General features: G+C 41.0%; 1 protein-coding gene across 2 annotated transcripts in view; it reads right to left on the bottom strand.

Moving 5' to 3' along the window:
* Positions 1 to 16,651, bottom strand: part of slc20a2 (solute carrier family 20 member 2) — a 41,750-nt gene that overhangs the window by 16,040 nt on the left and 9,059 nt on the right. For both annotated transcript variants that reach the window (XM_030737188.1, XM_030737187.1), the window contains exons 2-4: positions 4,222 to 4,798; positions 805 to 945; positions 343 to 428 (exon numbers count right to left, since the gene is read on the bottom strand). In XM_030737188.1, the coding sequence (XP_030593048.1) occupies positions 343 to 428; positions 805 to 945; positions 4,222 to 4,510 (516 nt within the window). In that variant the 5' untranslated portion in view covers positions 4,511 to 4,798. The remainder of the gene's footprint in view (positions 1 to 342; positions 429 to 804; positions 946 to 4,221; positions 4,799 to 16,651) is intronic.

The following is a 16,651-nucleotide window of genomic DNA, read 5'->3' as shown; positions in this document are numbered from 1 at the left end:
TGCTATAACACCGGCCCAAATGACAAATCATCCTGTGAGTCATTCATACATAATCCTGCAGTCGTGACCCCAGGATGATCTGAAACACTTCCCAGTCTGCCAGAGATTTCCCATTACATAACAACAAATATGCAGGTGTTGCCATATCAAGTGGATTTTATCTGTGCTGAAGTTCTGTCGGACAAGTTGAGCACGTCTGTGCCCGTACTAAATGTACTAAAATTCCCAGATTGGCAACTTAACTGCAAGTGCAGAGAATGCAGTGGCTGCAAATGGAAATGGAATTATACGCTCATCAGTGGCAACAATTTACAGCATTAGCTGCGAGTGATGTACACCTACCTTGTTGAGGATGAAATGTCTGATGAGCATAAAGAGAAGTCCGGACATGAGTCCAGACAGCAAGGGGGAGATGAACCACGATGCCACTGGAGTAGAAGGGAAAAATGTAATGAGAAAACAACAGCAAGCTGCTTGCTAAATATCTCTGACAAACTAAAAATTTAGTATTTTAATAGTGAGTTTATTTAGGTTTTTCCTCCTTAAACAGATTACCATGAGTTGCTCGAGCATGAGGATGCTGTATGATGTATGACGGAGGCTAATAACAGGGAAGAAACGAGTATTATGTGCCTCAGCTAAACTCAATAAAGCACCGTGTTAAAGGTGAGTCATGTACTTGGCAACACAATCTGAAGACTGTTGTTTATTAAAAACATTTCTGATGTCAAACTCCACTGTGCATATCTCAGTGTGGTTTATATTCCATCAGGGTTCAGGTTTCATACAGTTTTCTGCCATTACCGATCCTGACAAGCTGCATCCACTGTACGCCCTTTGTGCCGATGGCCACCATAGAGAAGCCTATGGTGGCGCCAACGATGCAGTGAGTCCCGGAGATGGGCAGTTTGAGGAAGGAGGCAATTAGCTGCCAGACTGCCGACCCTGTGACCAAAACAGAGACAAAAATCTAACATTTAGATCAGTTTATTTATTTGTCCAGCTCCATGCACAAAAGAGAAGAGGCAAACTGTACCAGTTAATTTCCATTTGCAGTTCGTATGACATCATGTAACAAGTTAAATGAGGGTCTGCGAGTACATTTTGAAATTCAAAATGACAGCCTTAGGCTTGCATTGTTTATAGGAGCTGGGACAGAGGTATAATCTGAAAACTACACTAGTCTTTGTTTATTCTCCTTTAACAAAGACTAGTGTTCAAAAATTGCTCAATGATGCAGAGTAATTGCAGTGTTTTTTAACACGTGTGATTGTACATCTTTAAAAGGGGAATATTTTAAGATCCAGTCATGAGAACAGGTTTGTTTGAATTACCAGGATTTCTCAATAAATACTCAAGTATGTCTTCTAAATTAACATATTCATTAGAGACAAATATTATAACTAATAACATGCAAAAAGTGGTCGCTCATGTCCCAGGTTGGAAAAGTAAATGACTGTCTGAGCTTAAGACTTGAAATAGCTAATTAAAGTCAGGTGTGATAATGAAACTGGAAGTGTAGGTTCATAGAGGTGCCTCACTCTATAAATAAAGGCATAATAAATGTGTAGTGAAAAAGTGCTTCTTGAAATCATTGAGGGACCAATGAATTCAACTTCAGGTCAGCAGCCCCATGACCTGATGCCCTGAAGCTCCGGAGATTTTGGGTGATGTAAGGAGACAGTGACCCGGAGCACACGGAGTAAATCAACAACAGAACCGCTGGAAATGGAATTTTTAATGTTATAAATAGGCCAAGTCAGAGTCGTAACTTTAATCTAATTGAGATGTTGTGGGATGACCTGAAGAGGACTGAGGACGGGAATAAAGAGCGACTGAAACAGTTTTATAGCAGAGATATTATATGAAGGATGAGACAACCTGCCCCCAAAGAGCTAATCAAAAGCTGAACCGGGAAACTGCACTGACTCATGCACACAGATGAGGTTCGGGACAGTTTCAGCTGAGTGGTAGTGGGCATATCCATGTGTAAACGAACGTGTAGGAAGTGTACCTATCCTTTTTCGTTTCCACAGACAAAAACGCGTTTTAAAATCTTATTTTTTTTTATTGGTGATTCTATAAATGCAGTTTTTTTGTTTTGTTTTTTTTTTAATAATCCTAATAAATAATTTAATTTCGCGAGCGCAGGTACTCACTTCGTGAGTGGGAATTCAACAACCCGCGCGCGTAGAACTCAGCACCCGCGCGCACGAATAACCATCGCGCGCGCGAGGGGCTGCGCGGAGCTGAATCCCACGCGCTCGAAGCAGACTTTTGAGTGTTTGGGCAGAGCCTATGGAGCCTGATGTGATTGGTCACTTTGACGGACAGTTCAGGTTACTCCGTTAATCCGAGTTCCGCCGTGGCTGCGACATAAGAGCTGTTTTAAACCGTATTTGTTTACAATTTGGAAAATAAAGTTTGCTGAATTAACTATCAGCGGGTATTGTGACAGCTGTCACTGGATTGCTCAAATAACAAATCTTTAAATCTGTAGGATTCAAAGGCAAGTTCTGAAGTCTCTGCACTCCTCTAATTCCATGTAAGTCATTGTCAGGCCTAAATCAGATACTGACAGGATACACTGCAATGTGCTGTATCCACAATCTCCAGCAAAACATCATAATATCCAGACCACAAGACGTGCTTGAGGAAGTTGTAACAATAAGTTAAAACTTCGTTTAATTCTTCATAAACAATATGCCAGTTACACAACAGGGACCTGTGGCAGCCTGCCACACCTGAATTTTCTTCTTCTTGGAAATCCCTTGTGCATAATGCTGCCCATTTGTAAAAATCAACATTTGCCATTAGTCTGTCATTAAAGTGGCATTGTCCTAATGGGAGACCCATTGTTTTCTGCTTTTACTGCAATGCTAATGTGCAAGTCTCCTGTTGATACTCAACAGTTCCTCCGTATGTTTCACTTTAAATGTTTTGCTTTCCTGTGGCTCTGAGGAAATACTTACAATGCTGCAAGGTTAGTTAATATTAGGAAAACCTCAATAAAGGTTCATCTGAAATTACATTCAAAACCTTTGGGACTGCTTTTTTGTGTGCAGTAATAAAGTGAGTGATGTGTGTTGTGTAATAACAGTAATCATAATAGATGGGGATCGGTGCATGTCACAAGCCTGATATGATTTGTTTTAAGGTTAAAGTATGTATATAATATTAATCTTAACAGTATTGACATCAGGAAAACCGCTGCATAATACTTGACCGCATGGCCGAATAGCTGAAAATAGTTCTTTGGCCGTCTGTGACGCCTCCCTGATATTATTGCCTGCTGGATAAGAATCTAAACATGTAGTGCCTAAAACACTGGAGACTGCGGGTCACTCGTGACAATCAAAGTAATTTTACCCTGTGGGAAAACCTCTCCCATAACACTTTTTTCATCTATACAGCGGAAAACACAGTGGTTTCTCACATTTGCAGATTAATCAGTTTTTAAAGCTCTTTTTTTTTTTTTGAAAAAAATCAGAAGAAATATCTACCATGGTCTCTCACAGCCTGAGGCAACAAAGTCAAATGTCTTTTTTTTTTTAACCTGTGTGATTGTCCAAAACCCAAAGACTTCCAATTCTAAAACGTGTTAAAACACAGAAAAGAAAAACATATTTAAGTACCTGTAAACAGCTAATAAAAATGCAATTAAAGAACTACTGACAGCTATTTTTTTCTGCCAGTTAATTAATCTTATTTATAGTCTCGTGTATGTTTCCAGTTTGTTTTGCAAATGTTAGAGCCAAGAAATAACAGTTATTTAGCAGCTATGCCATCAAAAGCAAAGCCTTTTTCAGAAGTAAAATGTGCAGCTTTTCTCCACTTATCTATTAAAGCAATGGCTTTTTTGTTTGTTGCAAGTATTGATGACATCTGATATGATTTTTAAGGGATAAAATTAGGTAATTAATTCATTTTAAATTAAAGTGATGGCTCTTTATTTTGCAGGCATGCCCAGTTTCATCGCCTTAATTTTTTGCACATCCCTGCTCCTTAGAGCTTCATTCAGACGCGCGACAGGTTGCAGATATTACAGAAATATTACTTGGTCTACCTCGTAAAAGGGCTGTGGTGGCTTTTTCATAAAAGTGACTCTGGCGCTTATTCCAATATGACCTAAAATTTGACATCAGATAAACATAAGGATTTGCAAGCCTAAACCGAGGCTTAAAACATTAGCAGCAACTACATCACTCAAATTCAACTTACCAACCATGGCGCTGACCTCGCCTGCCATGAGCACGGGCACTGTGTCATTGTAGAGGCTGACATCTATGATGCCCTTCCGAATCGTCTCTCCCACTTTGGCCCCGAGCAGCATTGAGCCCAGCGTCTCGAAGATGGATGCCAGGATGCAGGCCTGCTTCAGAGTGACCACACCAGACCCCACTGCTGTGCCAAATGAATTGGCCACATCATTAGCTCCGACTGAAAAAGCCAGGACGAAGGCAATGATGAAGCCAATAACCACCATCCACAGATATGACTCCAGATCCATCTTGATTTCAGGTGGGAAAAAAAAATCCAAGCAGACAAAAAAAAAAAATCTAGCTTAAATATTCTAATAAAAGATAAAAGAAAAGTGAAGTGCTCCGTGCGTTTTTAGCGGAGGACTTAGTAAGCCCGCTCCTTCTCTTCGTCCCCTGGTTATAAAGAGTTCGAGGGGAGAAGCACAGCCGCTAACTAAGCGTTTGGAGCTCAGTCCAAAGATTGGAGGCTAGTGATGGTGGGAGCAGAGAGCATTCCATAGCTTAGTGTGAGACAGCCTGTCTGCACGTTCCTTCACCTGCCAGAGAAAAGAGAGAGAGGGGAGACAGAAACAGATTAGTGTCATAAGCTATGATTACTCTTTTTCAACAGCAGCCATCTGACAACACCTCCCTGTGACTTCCTCAGAAAACCAAAAACAAAGGAGTTGGGGTGGGACTAGGAGAGAGAGGAGGGGAGAAAAAGACAAAGGGACCAAAAAAAAAAAAAAACCCACATAAATGAAGGATTCGGGATGGATGATGATGCAGAACTGGCTTTGATTAAACAGTGAGAGCACTCCAGCGGGGAAAGCTGAGGACATCTCAGATATCTACAATAGGAAATCACAGTCTGCACTTCAAAGAAATCAAATCAGATCGTGCAGAGGGCTTGCTGTCAGCACTGACACTATAAAAAGCTCACTGTTTCCAGAATGAGACATGAGCAATGCTCCAAACATTAGAGAGGCTGGTATCATCTTGTCCCCACACAACAGGGCAGCTGACAACCTTTGCCACACACTCAGACAAACTTAGACCGGACTTTATAATTTGCCCTCTTTTAATCTTACCCCCCCCCCAAAAAAAATTAAAAAATAATCTGCACTATTAATTTAATCTGATACATTGATGCCAACAGCGAACAGACAGAAATATTATTCTATTAAATGTAGGACTTCCTGAAATGCCTCAAATTATTTGATCAAGCTGAGCCTGTTAAAACAGAAATATTGCTTATAAAGTTGTTTCAGTGATAGCCCTGTGGCTGTTATCATGCCAAATTTACATTGTTGTTGCCCTTATAATCTGCGCTCGTCAGGTGACGCACACAAGCGTTCTGTTTCTAGCTTTGGAGTACAAGTTCAAACAAAACCAAATGTTCTGGTGCAGAACAAAAAGAAAAGCGTGGTGCATGCATTTAAGTTAAGACTGCAATGCAGTAAGAGCATCAGCACTGATATTTTACTGCTGCTCGAGGAGGGAGCAGTTCACAAGAGTGCACCTTTGCAGGTCAGACAGTATATTATAATACATCTCTAAATGCTGAGCCTCTTAAATCCAGTCTGAAAGTATGGATCTTTTCTTGTGTCTTTAAGTAAGAAATGGACAGTCTGCCTGTACCTCCCAATCGCTTCATTTCTATGTCAAGAATTATAATTTTCTCTGTTTTCACAGCTACCTGAAAATCTTTCAGTTTTTGGGCTTGGTAGGACAAAACATTTAAAAAGATCTGGAACAGTTTCATTTTTTCACTCTCTTCTGGCTTCTTGTAGCCAAAACAGTCTGAATTGTGAACATTGTTTCAAATATTGGGATTTATCGTCCTGTTAAAATAATTTGTGGTTTCTAGATGATCAGATGACGCTGCTGTTTACCTGTTAAAAAGCTGATCACATCACATCCACTTGAACACCAGGCAAACAGCTTCCCTTGTCACTGCTCCACAAGACTTATTTACATCACAACAACAACATGCTTTAAAAAACAGATGAGGCCACCTACAGTGAAACCACGATCTTTAAGAGACCTCTATGCCTCAAATGACTTTCTTTGGGTTTTTTTTGTTTGTGTCTTCATATGGCCCAGTGACAGTGTACTTCCCTCTATGGTTAAGCCAGTTTTTTAATGGGGGAGCATTAAATGTAAACAGCTCTCAGCATTAACTGACTGCATTCCTCTCCTCGTGTGGGGGGGCAAACAGCTCCTTTCTTAAATAGCCTGTGGCCAGTTATGGCTCCCTCCTCCCGACCAAGAGCTCCATCTGGAAGAGTCGAGGTCACGCACTCTTAGCGTTTATCCTTTGCTGAACCACAACAAACAGACACACAAAAAAAGATGATAATTTGCCTTTTGATCAGGTCTGTGCAAGACCTCCCCGAATCAGGATCCATTGCTGACAGTGAAAATTATCGCATTGCTGCTAATTTAAAATATAAGTAGACATTTCTTGGTTTTCTTACAGTAACTTAGCAGAAGCGAAGGTGAGGAGAGCTCAGAGGTTGCCAAATCTCAAAGAGAATGGGTAAAACAGTATTTGATGATCTACTGATCCCCAAGGAGAAATTCTCTTTTATTGCTCTTTCTCCAGGGAGAGATCAGAGCACAGGTTCAATGCTTCTGATCCTGTGCTCTTTGGCTAAAAAGTCAAGAAACCAAACCAGAAACCTTTTGAACTTGTGTCCATCGGCATAACTTCCAAAAGTTAATAATTAATGATAAACACGCAATATAATCTAAGGTAGGCTTTTATCTCAGATTACTTAATTGCTTCCTATCTCAGATCCTCTTGAGTCACCATATAAAGCTGTTTTAGAAAGTCTGGGCCGACTTGAACAGATACTGAAGTTACCCTAAACTGACCTCAAACTGAACTTTAATTGAATAAGTTAAAGAATCCACACGAGACTGCTTGTTTTATACTCGTGGAGTAGTGCTGTGTAAAAAATGTGTTCCGCAGTCAATGCATTGACTCAAGCAAGGTTTGAATGACTAACAAGAGACTGTGTAAATGTTTATTCTGGGGAGCACCACTACCACAAGAGGACACCACAGTCAAACATGAACCTCCACCAACAGAACCAGGCGCTGCGCAGGAGAGATGTTCACACGCAACATGACTGCCCTGAGACAGAAGTTCACATTCTGACACTCCCAGTCACGGACACAAATAAACAGCACTTCAGTGGCAACGCCTGTTAAAAAATGGTCAAAATACAGCACATTTCCCAAACAAACACTTCCATATTGCTTTTCATTTGCTGATTTCATACCTGTGACATTTAAAAAGGCAACAAAATCTGCACTGAACTTTAAGAGCATGCAAAATGCAGCCCGGGAGTGACTGCACATCCTCACAGATGACCCAATGCCCTTGAACACAAGGCAATAATCCTGCCATGACCTCAAGTATACATTGATTTGTACCCAGCCATTTAGCAAAAGCAGTATGTGCCGGAGATTCAGTTTCATATTCATGTGTGTGATTCAAGATAAACAGACTGCCTGGCTTCATGACCTTCAAGATGAGCCTTTACCATCTTTGCTTAAAAGCTAAAGAGAAACAGCTGTTATCTTTTCAGTTTATTTCCATTTACCAAGAGCAGGCCTTCTGTAATTGATTTGTAACAATCAATGAATAATTCACGTAAAATACGTGCTCAGCACTGGCAGAATAACACAGAAGCAAGGAAGCAGCAGAACCACGATGCAAATTGATGCACTGGCAGTAATTGCAATTGCTTTTTTGCTATCTGGATAAGAATGCACTCCATGATGAGGTTTCTATTGTGCAGGTCACTGGGATGCAGGGAAATAAACAGGTGATGAAATAGTAATATACTAAATTTAATTTGAAAATTGGCAGCAGAGAGAAGAAATTACATATCTGTTCAAACAATTTAGAAGAAACGTTTTAGATAATGTGCACACAGGATGGAGTAGGACTTGCTTTGTTAAGGAAACAAATGCATAGGCGACATTTTGATCCCAATATTTTGCATACCAGCTTCTGCTGGTAACGCTGCAGTTTTGAACTGGGTGTTGGCTGTTATCATTTAAAGAGCTGGATGTAATAGAGTTTGTTTTTAAACACTGCGGGGCTTAAACACTAAGTCAGTTTTAAAACCACTTGGAAGTCATGCTCATATTTATATGATGTGATTTTATCTGCCAGAATCAAAGAAAGGACTCCTGTGATTTAAAATTTAAACCCAACTAAGCTTCTATAAAGTTAGAAAAAAGGTTTGTTATAGACTGTTATGTTGATAGATCAGTGAGTGTACAGGATGTAACATCTAGATAACCTTTAAAAAGTGTGCCACTTGCCGCTCTCCAAGGTGCTGATCCTGAGACCACCAGGGATGACTGAGGTGACTTTGAAGGACTTTATAACAGCAGGTGCAATAGCAATATTCAGATCACGACTTGTGTGGCTGAGGAATACTGGAATCATAAGTGAACATTTTGGATTCAGCTACCTAAGCAGTTTCAGATGATTATCAAGGTCATTGTGACACTGTTGTCTCCATCAAGAAGGTTATGTGATAGGACCATTTTGTCTGCTCATTAGTTGGCAGAATTGTAATGTTTTTAAGAAGAATTTGCATGAAAATGTTGCCAGGTGAGACACTGCCATTCTTAAGCCTAGTTTAAGGTAACTGCATTCGTTTTGTCACACACAAACTGTGATGTCACATTTTACCATCAGTCTGCAGTCTTCCCCTCAACAATAGGTGTCGCTACAGAGAGAAAAAAAAAATACAATCATCAACATCAGCTCTAGTATAGGAGTAGAGGAAATGCAAACAGGAAGCAAAGCAAGTGTGGAGTTTATTTAAAATCTCATCTGTTGCAGTGTCTCCCCCTGTATAAAATGGGAATCTCTGAGCTCCTGCAATGACATACAATACCAGTCAAAAGTTTGGACACACTCGTGTGTCCTAGATAAAATATTTTGTTTTAGAAACCCATACACCATAGCTCATTACACCACTTCTGCATTTCAATCATCTGGTTAACTTATAATTCCAAATTCTGAATTTGAATTTTGGGCCTCTCTTTGCTGTCCACATGAGTATGAGGTTTAATCTTTGAGTGACCACCAACTTGTTCCTAAAGCCAGAGCCTCGCACAGCAGCGATGTGCTGAGAGATCCCAACAAAGCAACCCTAAATAAAAACATGTGAAAGTGACTCTGTAAAGAAATCTGCTCTGGAAGATTATTTCTAGAAGACTAATTTTCTTCCTGTGGGTGTCAGCTGCCCAACAGTATCCATAATGAGAGCACTGACACAAAAAAAAAAAAAAGACTGAAGTGGGTCTTCATGTTGTCTGTGTCAGAATATTTAAGCAAAAGGGAAACATTTAAACCTGTAATAGCTTTTTTTTTTTTTAAACTAGTCCAGCAATAACAGAACAGCATTATCATTCATGTGAGGCTGTGTTTACTCTCATTTAGCTCAGCTTTTTAGTCTACCAATTCTTGACTCCTAATCTATACAGTGGGTTTTTACTTAACAGCTGCCTTCTGTGGCCGAAACTCCTTCACACATTTGATACATTTTTACAAATATACCGATGATAGCTGGTTAATTAAATACCAATTTTTAGACATTTTTTGGCAAAAAAAAAAAAAAAAAAATGTAGAGACCGTCAGCTAACCTGCAACATCTCTAGAGCATTTCACCTGTTCCCGCATCCACCCCCGGAAGTGTGTTGCGTGCCGTGGACCGTAATATGAAACCTCTGTGTGAACTACTTACAGTGATTACTTTAACTGTTTGTTGTCACTGCTGAACAGTGCTCATTAATCTCCCTGAGATGCCAGTGCACCACAGCCACAGCTGGTGCAAAAAACACTGTCACGAGCTACAGTCTGCATTGACACGCGGCTGCACTATCCTCGCACTGATTCAGCCCCCTCCCCTTCCTTTCATCCTGTCTGGGCACATGCTGAAAGAACCAGAACTAGAACATACATGCAGTGTCAAGATGATGACTCACAGCAGCATTCTACTCTCCGGCTAATTGTTATACCTGAGGCATACGCAACTGCAGTGCCTCCAAGGACACAGGATGCTCACGTCTACCAGATGGCTTAGTGAGTTAAGAGAAAGAGAGAGATAATGGCTGAGACCACAAAACTAAGAGAAACAGGAAGGCAACTATGGAAAGATTCAATCCTTTAAAATAACTCCACTCACCTTCATGTGTCTTCACATCAATAGGAGGTGGGACAGTGGTAGAAATGAATAAACATGGGGGGAGGATAGAGAGACAGCGGGAAATGGCAGCCTGGAAAAGAACATTAAAAAAAAAATGGACCGGGAGAAAGAGTGTCAAGTGATTGATGCGAAATAAAATTATGAGAGATGGGAAGAGAACGGTTGATGATGGAGGAGAGGAGAAGAGAAGGAGCAAAAGAGGCTTACTGAGGAATCAGCAGGTTGTGGTGATGTTGCAGGAGAGAGGAGAGCGCGAGCTAACGAGAGAGCGAGAGAGAAAAAGAGAGAGAGAGAGCAGCACAGCCAGCTGAGTCTAGGCTGACTCTTAAAGGAATTTCTCCGCATTCACAACACACATCAACCAATGACAAATGTCGTAGAAGCTGAGGTGTTCCGCTGACTGGTTATTTGAATGTAGAGAGGATGGACAGATAGCGGGGAGGCGTCCAATGTCTATGGAGGAGGATAGCCAGCGGGGGTGGGGGGTTTAAAAGAAGAGGAGGTGAACCTGCGTGGATGTGTTTTATAGCCAGGGTAAAGCATTCAGACAGATGAAGGGCATTCAGAGCACTTCCCTTTTCTTTCATGACTCTGGTCACAATACAAGTAGTAGACTGATTAATATAATATGCACACATACTGATGCAGAGATGAGCGCCCACAGTCGTCTGTGATTGTTGTCATTGCAGAGGAATCAGTATAATGAAATGAACTAAGACCGGACCACTTTTCTTTGTAACACAGAGGCCCGTCACACAAGAACACACACACACTATCTCAACACCATTACTTGGCTGGAACCCACCCATCACTTTCTCTGCCTTTCTCGCTCTGCCACAATTGTTCCTTTCAAAGAGAAGCTGAACAGTGCGTCTTTATGTCACTCGACTTCTGCGGGCAGAGATAGGGGCTCTCGTCAACACAATGAAGAGTCCGGGCCAGAGCTGATGTAGGCGACAAAATACAAAGCAGAACAACAGAGTTCAAATCTCTTCAGCAGTTCCTCAACTCTTCACTGATAATTCTACAAGAAGAATGGCGAGAAAAAACCCACATTTAAGACTATTTACATGGAAACAGACTGTAAAGCAAACTCAGGTACGACGAGCAAATGCATGGATATTTTCTGAAAGGTTTCTGTTCTAAACTAGGATATTTTACAAACTTGGATCAAGAATAAACTACCCGCCTCAGACAAAATCTACACCGCAGTTTATTTTTTAACCTTCACACCTTTTTTTTTTTTTTTAATAATTACTCACACACACACACATCATTGCAGCCAAGGAGGAGTCTGATGCTACCAGTGCACTTCAGGTTCTGTTCCCTTCCTTCTCACATACTGTCCAAGGGCTAAAAAGGTGGTGACTTCATCTATCCAGTTCTGCTCAGAGGTCTGATTTCTCTTCTTCGACTCATTCTCTCCCTTTCTGTCCCCCAACTGGCCCTGCCTGCTAAAAGCCTATCTGCGTCAGCTGCACCTGCTGCCTCTGACTCTGTACATCACAGCAGGGAGGCGCTGTCTCTTAGAACCCAAACATGCACACACACACACACACACACACACACGCTACAGTACTATGATCAGTCAGCCTCGATGGGCAGGAGGGGGGTCGCTTAAGAATGGCAACAACAGCGCATGTCGCGCTCAACACCATCTTCAAAAGGTTCAACACACACACACACACACACACACACACACACACACACACACACACACACACACACACACACACACACACACACACACACACACTCTTTCATAAATCCTCTCACTCAGTCTATTTATTTTCTCCCCTGCATTGCAGCACTAAGTCAGGTTGTTAAGAAACGAGTAACTTGTTCAGATTGCCTCTGATGGCAACACACAGGCAGTCTGTCAAAAACGAATGCAACCACACAGCTAAATAAATAGTCTCCAACTGAGCTTTTTGCCAGATTTACCCATGTACACATCTTGATGCCTCCTTACCATCATTAAAGTCTCAAGACAGACTGCAGTGGAACAATTCACAAACAAGTCCTCTTTCCCCCTTCTTAACTTAAAAAATATAAATATATATATATATATGTGTGTGTGTGTGTGTGTGTGTGTGTGTTTATTTAGTCCTTACATAATACCTGACAGCATGCAGTTCCTATATTAGTTTCAAATATAATTTAGACATGTACTAATGCAGTGCTGGGCTACAATAAAGTACATGTTTAAAAAGACTGCTTTCATGGGTCATTCAACAAACTGTAAAAAAATTAGACAGGAAAGGATTTTGTATCATAACACTGCATTGCCATGAACAGCAGTCAATAGTAATAAATCTCTCAGAGTTAACCTTCAGCCTTGGCTGAATGTGGATATGCAAAATGTACCACAAAAAAGACTGCAGCAGAACAAAACACAAAACACGTGCTCAACCACACGTTTCTTCAGTGTCAAATTTTGGTATTTAGGTTTCCTACAATGTAACCAGCAAGGTTTTCTGAATACTGGGTGTGCTATGCTGCGGCTAGTGGCCGTGGTCTCAACCCACAAGAGTGCAACAGAGAAGAGGTGCACGCTAAGGAGGTCTGACAGACCATGTTTGCACTTGGTTTTAAAATACGTACTGGGTGACTGGATCACAAGTGGACAGCAGAGACGCATCGTCATTTTAAACCTGTGTCACTTGTGTTCAGATCTCATTAATGTCAAAGGGTCCAGTGTGCCATTATTACATCAATCTGTCAGCAGTGATGAAACAGATTTGGTTAGCAGGTGCTAGCACAGCGTTTCAGGGACTAATATACATGTATGAGGTGTCGCAACTGTTGAGAATGATAGGACAAAAATCAATCACAGATTGCAAAAAGGCACGGGACACGATGAAGAGGGACCACCACGTCCTGCATCAATGACATCTCCATGTTAAGGATGCATTCGGACATATTAGCATTTACACTACAAATGTTTTCATACGCAACAACCTCAGCGATTTATTGAAACATCTGCAAACATACATGAATACAGTGAATAAGGTATGGCCAACTTTATTCTTCAAGATACTTTAAACTCTCTTAGGTAAGCTTTCTTGTAATTTCTTTAAGTAGTCTTTAAGAACAGTTCTCCAGGGTTCTTGAAGAACATTCAAAGCTCTTCTTTGGATGTTGGCTGCCTTTAGTTCCATTTCCTGTCAAGATGATCGTACACTGATTCAATAATATTGATTTCTTGGCTCTGGGGAGGCCAGTCCATGGCTGATAATGTTCAGTTGTGTACTTTTTCTATCCAGACATGCTTTATTGCATGGGCAGTGTGTTTGGGATCATTGCCACGCTGAAAAATTAAGCCACTGTCAATCAGATGCTTTCCAGATGGTATTGCACGGTGGTTCAAAAGTTGGACATCCCGAAGCTGTCTGTGTGTATAAATCTTGCATGCTTCTCTCAGGTCCTGCCTCAGGTCTTTGCTGGATTTGTTCTTACCTCTTAAGGACATGGCTTTCAGATATTTTTCATCTGCTGTAAACAGTTTTTTAAGCTTACCACTTCTTTGTTTGTCTTCCCCTTGTCCATTTCCTCAAATTTTTTATGGACACACTGCACACCATGCCGATATATGCTAATAGCTCTTTGGGAATCAGCTTGTGGGTGCAAAAATACTATTTCATGCCTGTTGAATTGTGTTATCATTGGCATTTTTCATAGATTCAACTAAAGAAATTGGAACAAATTTTGTGTTTTTGTGACAGGCAGCTAATAACAAAGTGCCTAAAGATAAAATTTACAACTGTTTTTTTGCTAAGTTGTTTGTGATGTGTAGACATAACACCGGTTCATCCCTTGAGTTAGGTGCCTTTTTTCTGTTTAAGTGATTCATAGGTCAGTGGTTAAGTGGCTTTTCAAAGAAACATTCCTCTGAAGATGGTTAAGCACAAGGACCAGACTAAAATTGAGACAAAAAACAAACAAACAAACAAAAAAAAACAGCCAATGTCCAAATAAAAACTTTGAAAGGCTTTCAAAAAGCCCAGAGAACTGCTGCTCAAGACCAATTAAAAAAAATAAATAAAAGAAACTCTCCTGCTCGTTAGAACATCGTACTGCGACTCCAAACACTCAAACACTGTCACGTTTGAAGCCACAACAGTTCTTATCTTTTTCCCCCACATGTATGGTAGTACCGAGACCCGCGGACCACTTACCTGTAAATATCAAATTACTTCCCTGCACTACCAAAGGAGAAAGAAACAATATTTGTATCAGTTTTTAATGAGACAGTTGGATTTGCTGTCTGTGCTATGAAAGCTTTTGCTGCTTAATTATCTCCAGTTCACCTTCAGACAGCTATTATCCTCGATCCACTTTTGAAATGACAGTCTCACACGCCATTCACCTAACACATATCCAAGCCTTTATCAACATTAAACCAAGCTCTGGTGCAACAGCAAACAATTGAGCCCCCTCTGTGGCTTTCAGCGTTGTGTAAGCCTTAGGTTTAAATACTCTTAAGGTCAGCTCTCTCTGGTTTCAGTGGAGACTATGCACGGGTTTGACACCCTTACTGAGAAATGGCAAACCAACTAAAGCAACTCATCCCTATTTAAATGTCTGCACGACTGTTTGAAATAACTGACACAGACACACTGCACAGTCCTACACTGTTTGCCCTTGTTGTGGTTTCTAAGGGGTCCAAATAAGGAAATTAGCTTAGATCAATAAAATTTGAGCATTAACAGGAAATACTGGTTGAATGTATAAAAAAAAAAGATCAAAATTTCAGGAAAAGAAAATCAATAACTGAACTTTCTAGACTTGTTCAAGATCATAAATCAGGGATTTTAAAGCTTAGGACACACACAGTAACACATGCGCTCAATGCAGAAAAACCACCAAGGCTAAAATAGCAACTCACAAAGGATGGAGTGCTCAGAATAATGCTTTTAGGCAAGCAGAAACTATTAGTCACCTCTGTGAATAACCCATGCTCACAAGAGGGATCTTAATAGACCAATCAAACAGAGCCACAATGACGAACATGGAGCCAACAATTTATTACTAACAATAAGGAGGCCAGCTCTTCTGACTGGTCCTCACATCATGTGACTGACACAATTAGGCTGGGTACCTACCAACAATTTTGGCTTCCTGAGGTTGCAGTCTGCCTTTTTTCCTCTTTCTGCCATCTGTGTCCATGTTTCTAAGTGCAGGAGTCATCTTACCCCTGACCCTCTCTCTCTGTTATCCCCCTCCCTGCTCACTCCCTCCCACACTCAAGTTTTGGCCGGACTGCTCCAGTTCTTTTCCACAAATAAGCATAGGTACCCAAAAGCAAAACGAGTCCCCTTCAGCCCCGTCCTTCCTTTTCTTCGCTCCTGTGTTGACCCCTTCCAACCTCTCCTGCTTTCAGATGTGGAAGCAGAACAATTTTGATCTGGCTCTGTACTCATGTAGCACTGCCAGGACCGCCAGCCTACCTACTTCTTTCTTGACTGCTGAGACTGGTAATCTACTGCTGGCATGCTCTGTGGTATTAAACTGTGTTACTGGGACAAAGTGGGTGCAGGTATTAGGGAGCGCCGGGAATGTAGAGCAAAAAATGGCAAATGAGTCGAGTGAAAAATGAGAAGTACCAACATGATTAAATAGTTTTGGTCTACGTTCACACCAGTGGGAATAAAGCATGTTGTCGACTCAGTATTTTGTCTACACTAAAGCTGCCAAGTGACCCATGAAACCTCAAATGCTCTCCAAAGTGGAGATCTAAATCCTCTGGGCTTGTTATGTAATGAGAAAAGACAAAAAAATTAGGCCTTTTAAACAAATGCCGACATATGATTTCCTGCTCCTGAGTGTCACAGGATCCATTTGAGAAGTTGAGACTACTGGTAAATAGAAAAACAATATCTAATTCCAGCTGCTAAAAATGGTGTAAAGCTCTTAGCTCAGGAGGGGGCGACTGATTCCCCCCCCCCCCAACTGTTGAACATTTTCAAATAACACCTAAGAACAGCCAGAAGGTGCTCCCTCCGCATTCTAGTAAAAAAAAAAAAAAAACACAGAAAATCTTATTTTGAAAAGGACCACAATGACTTAGGAGACACGTGATGCAATGAGTCACCTGTCACATGCTCATATTTGTCTAGATTTGGGTGGTGCTAGTGTCCCACCAGTGAAACAGTGTGTGGTAGAAAG

The sequence above is a fragment of the Archocentrus centrarchus genome, chromosome 9 (genome assembly GCF_007364275.1).
Source record: "Archocentrus centrarchus isolate MPI-CPG fArcCen1 chromosome 9, fArcCen1, whole genome shotgun sequence".
Lineage (NCBI taxonomy): Eukaryota > Metazoa > Chordata > Actinopteri > Cichliformes > Cichlidae > Archocentrus > Archocentrus centrarchus.
This window is presented reverse-complemented; position numbering and strand designations above follow the sequence as displayed.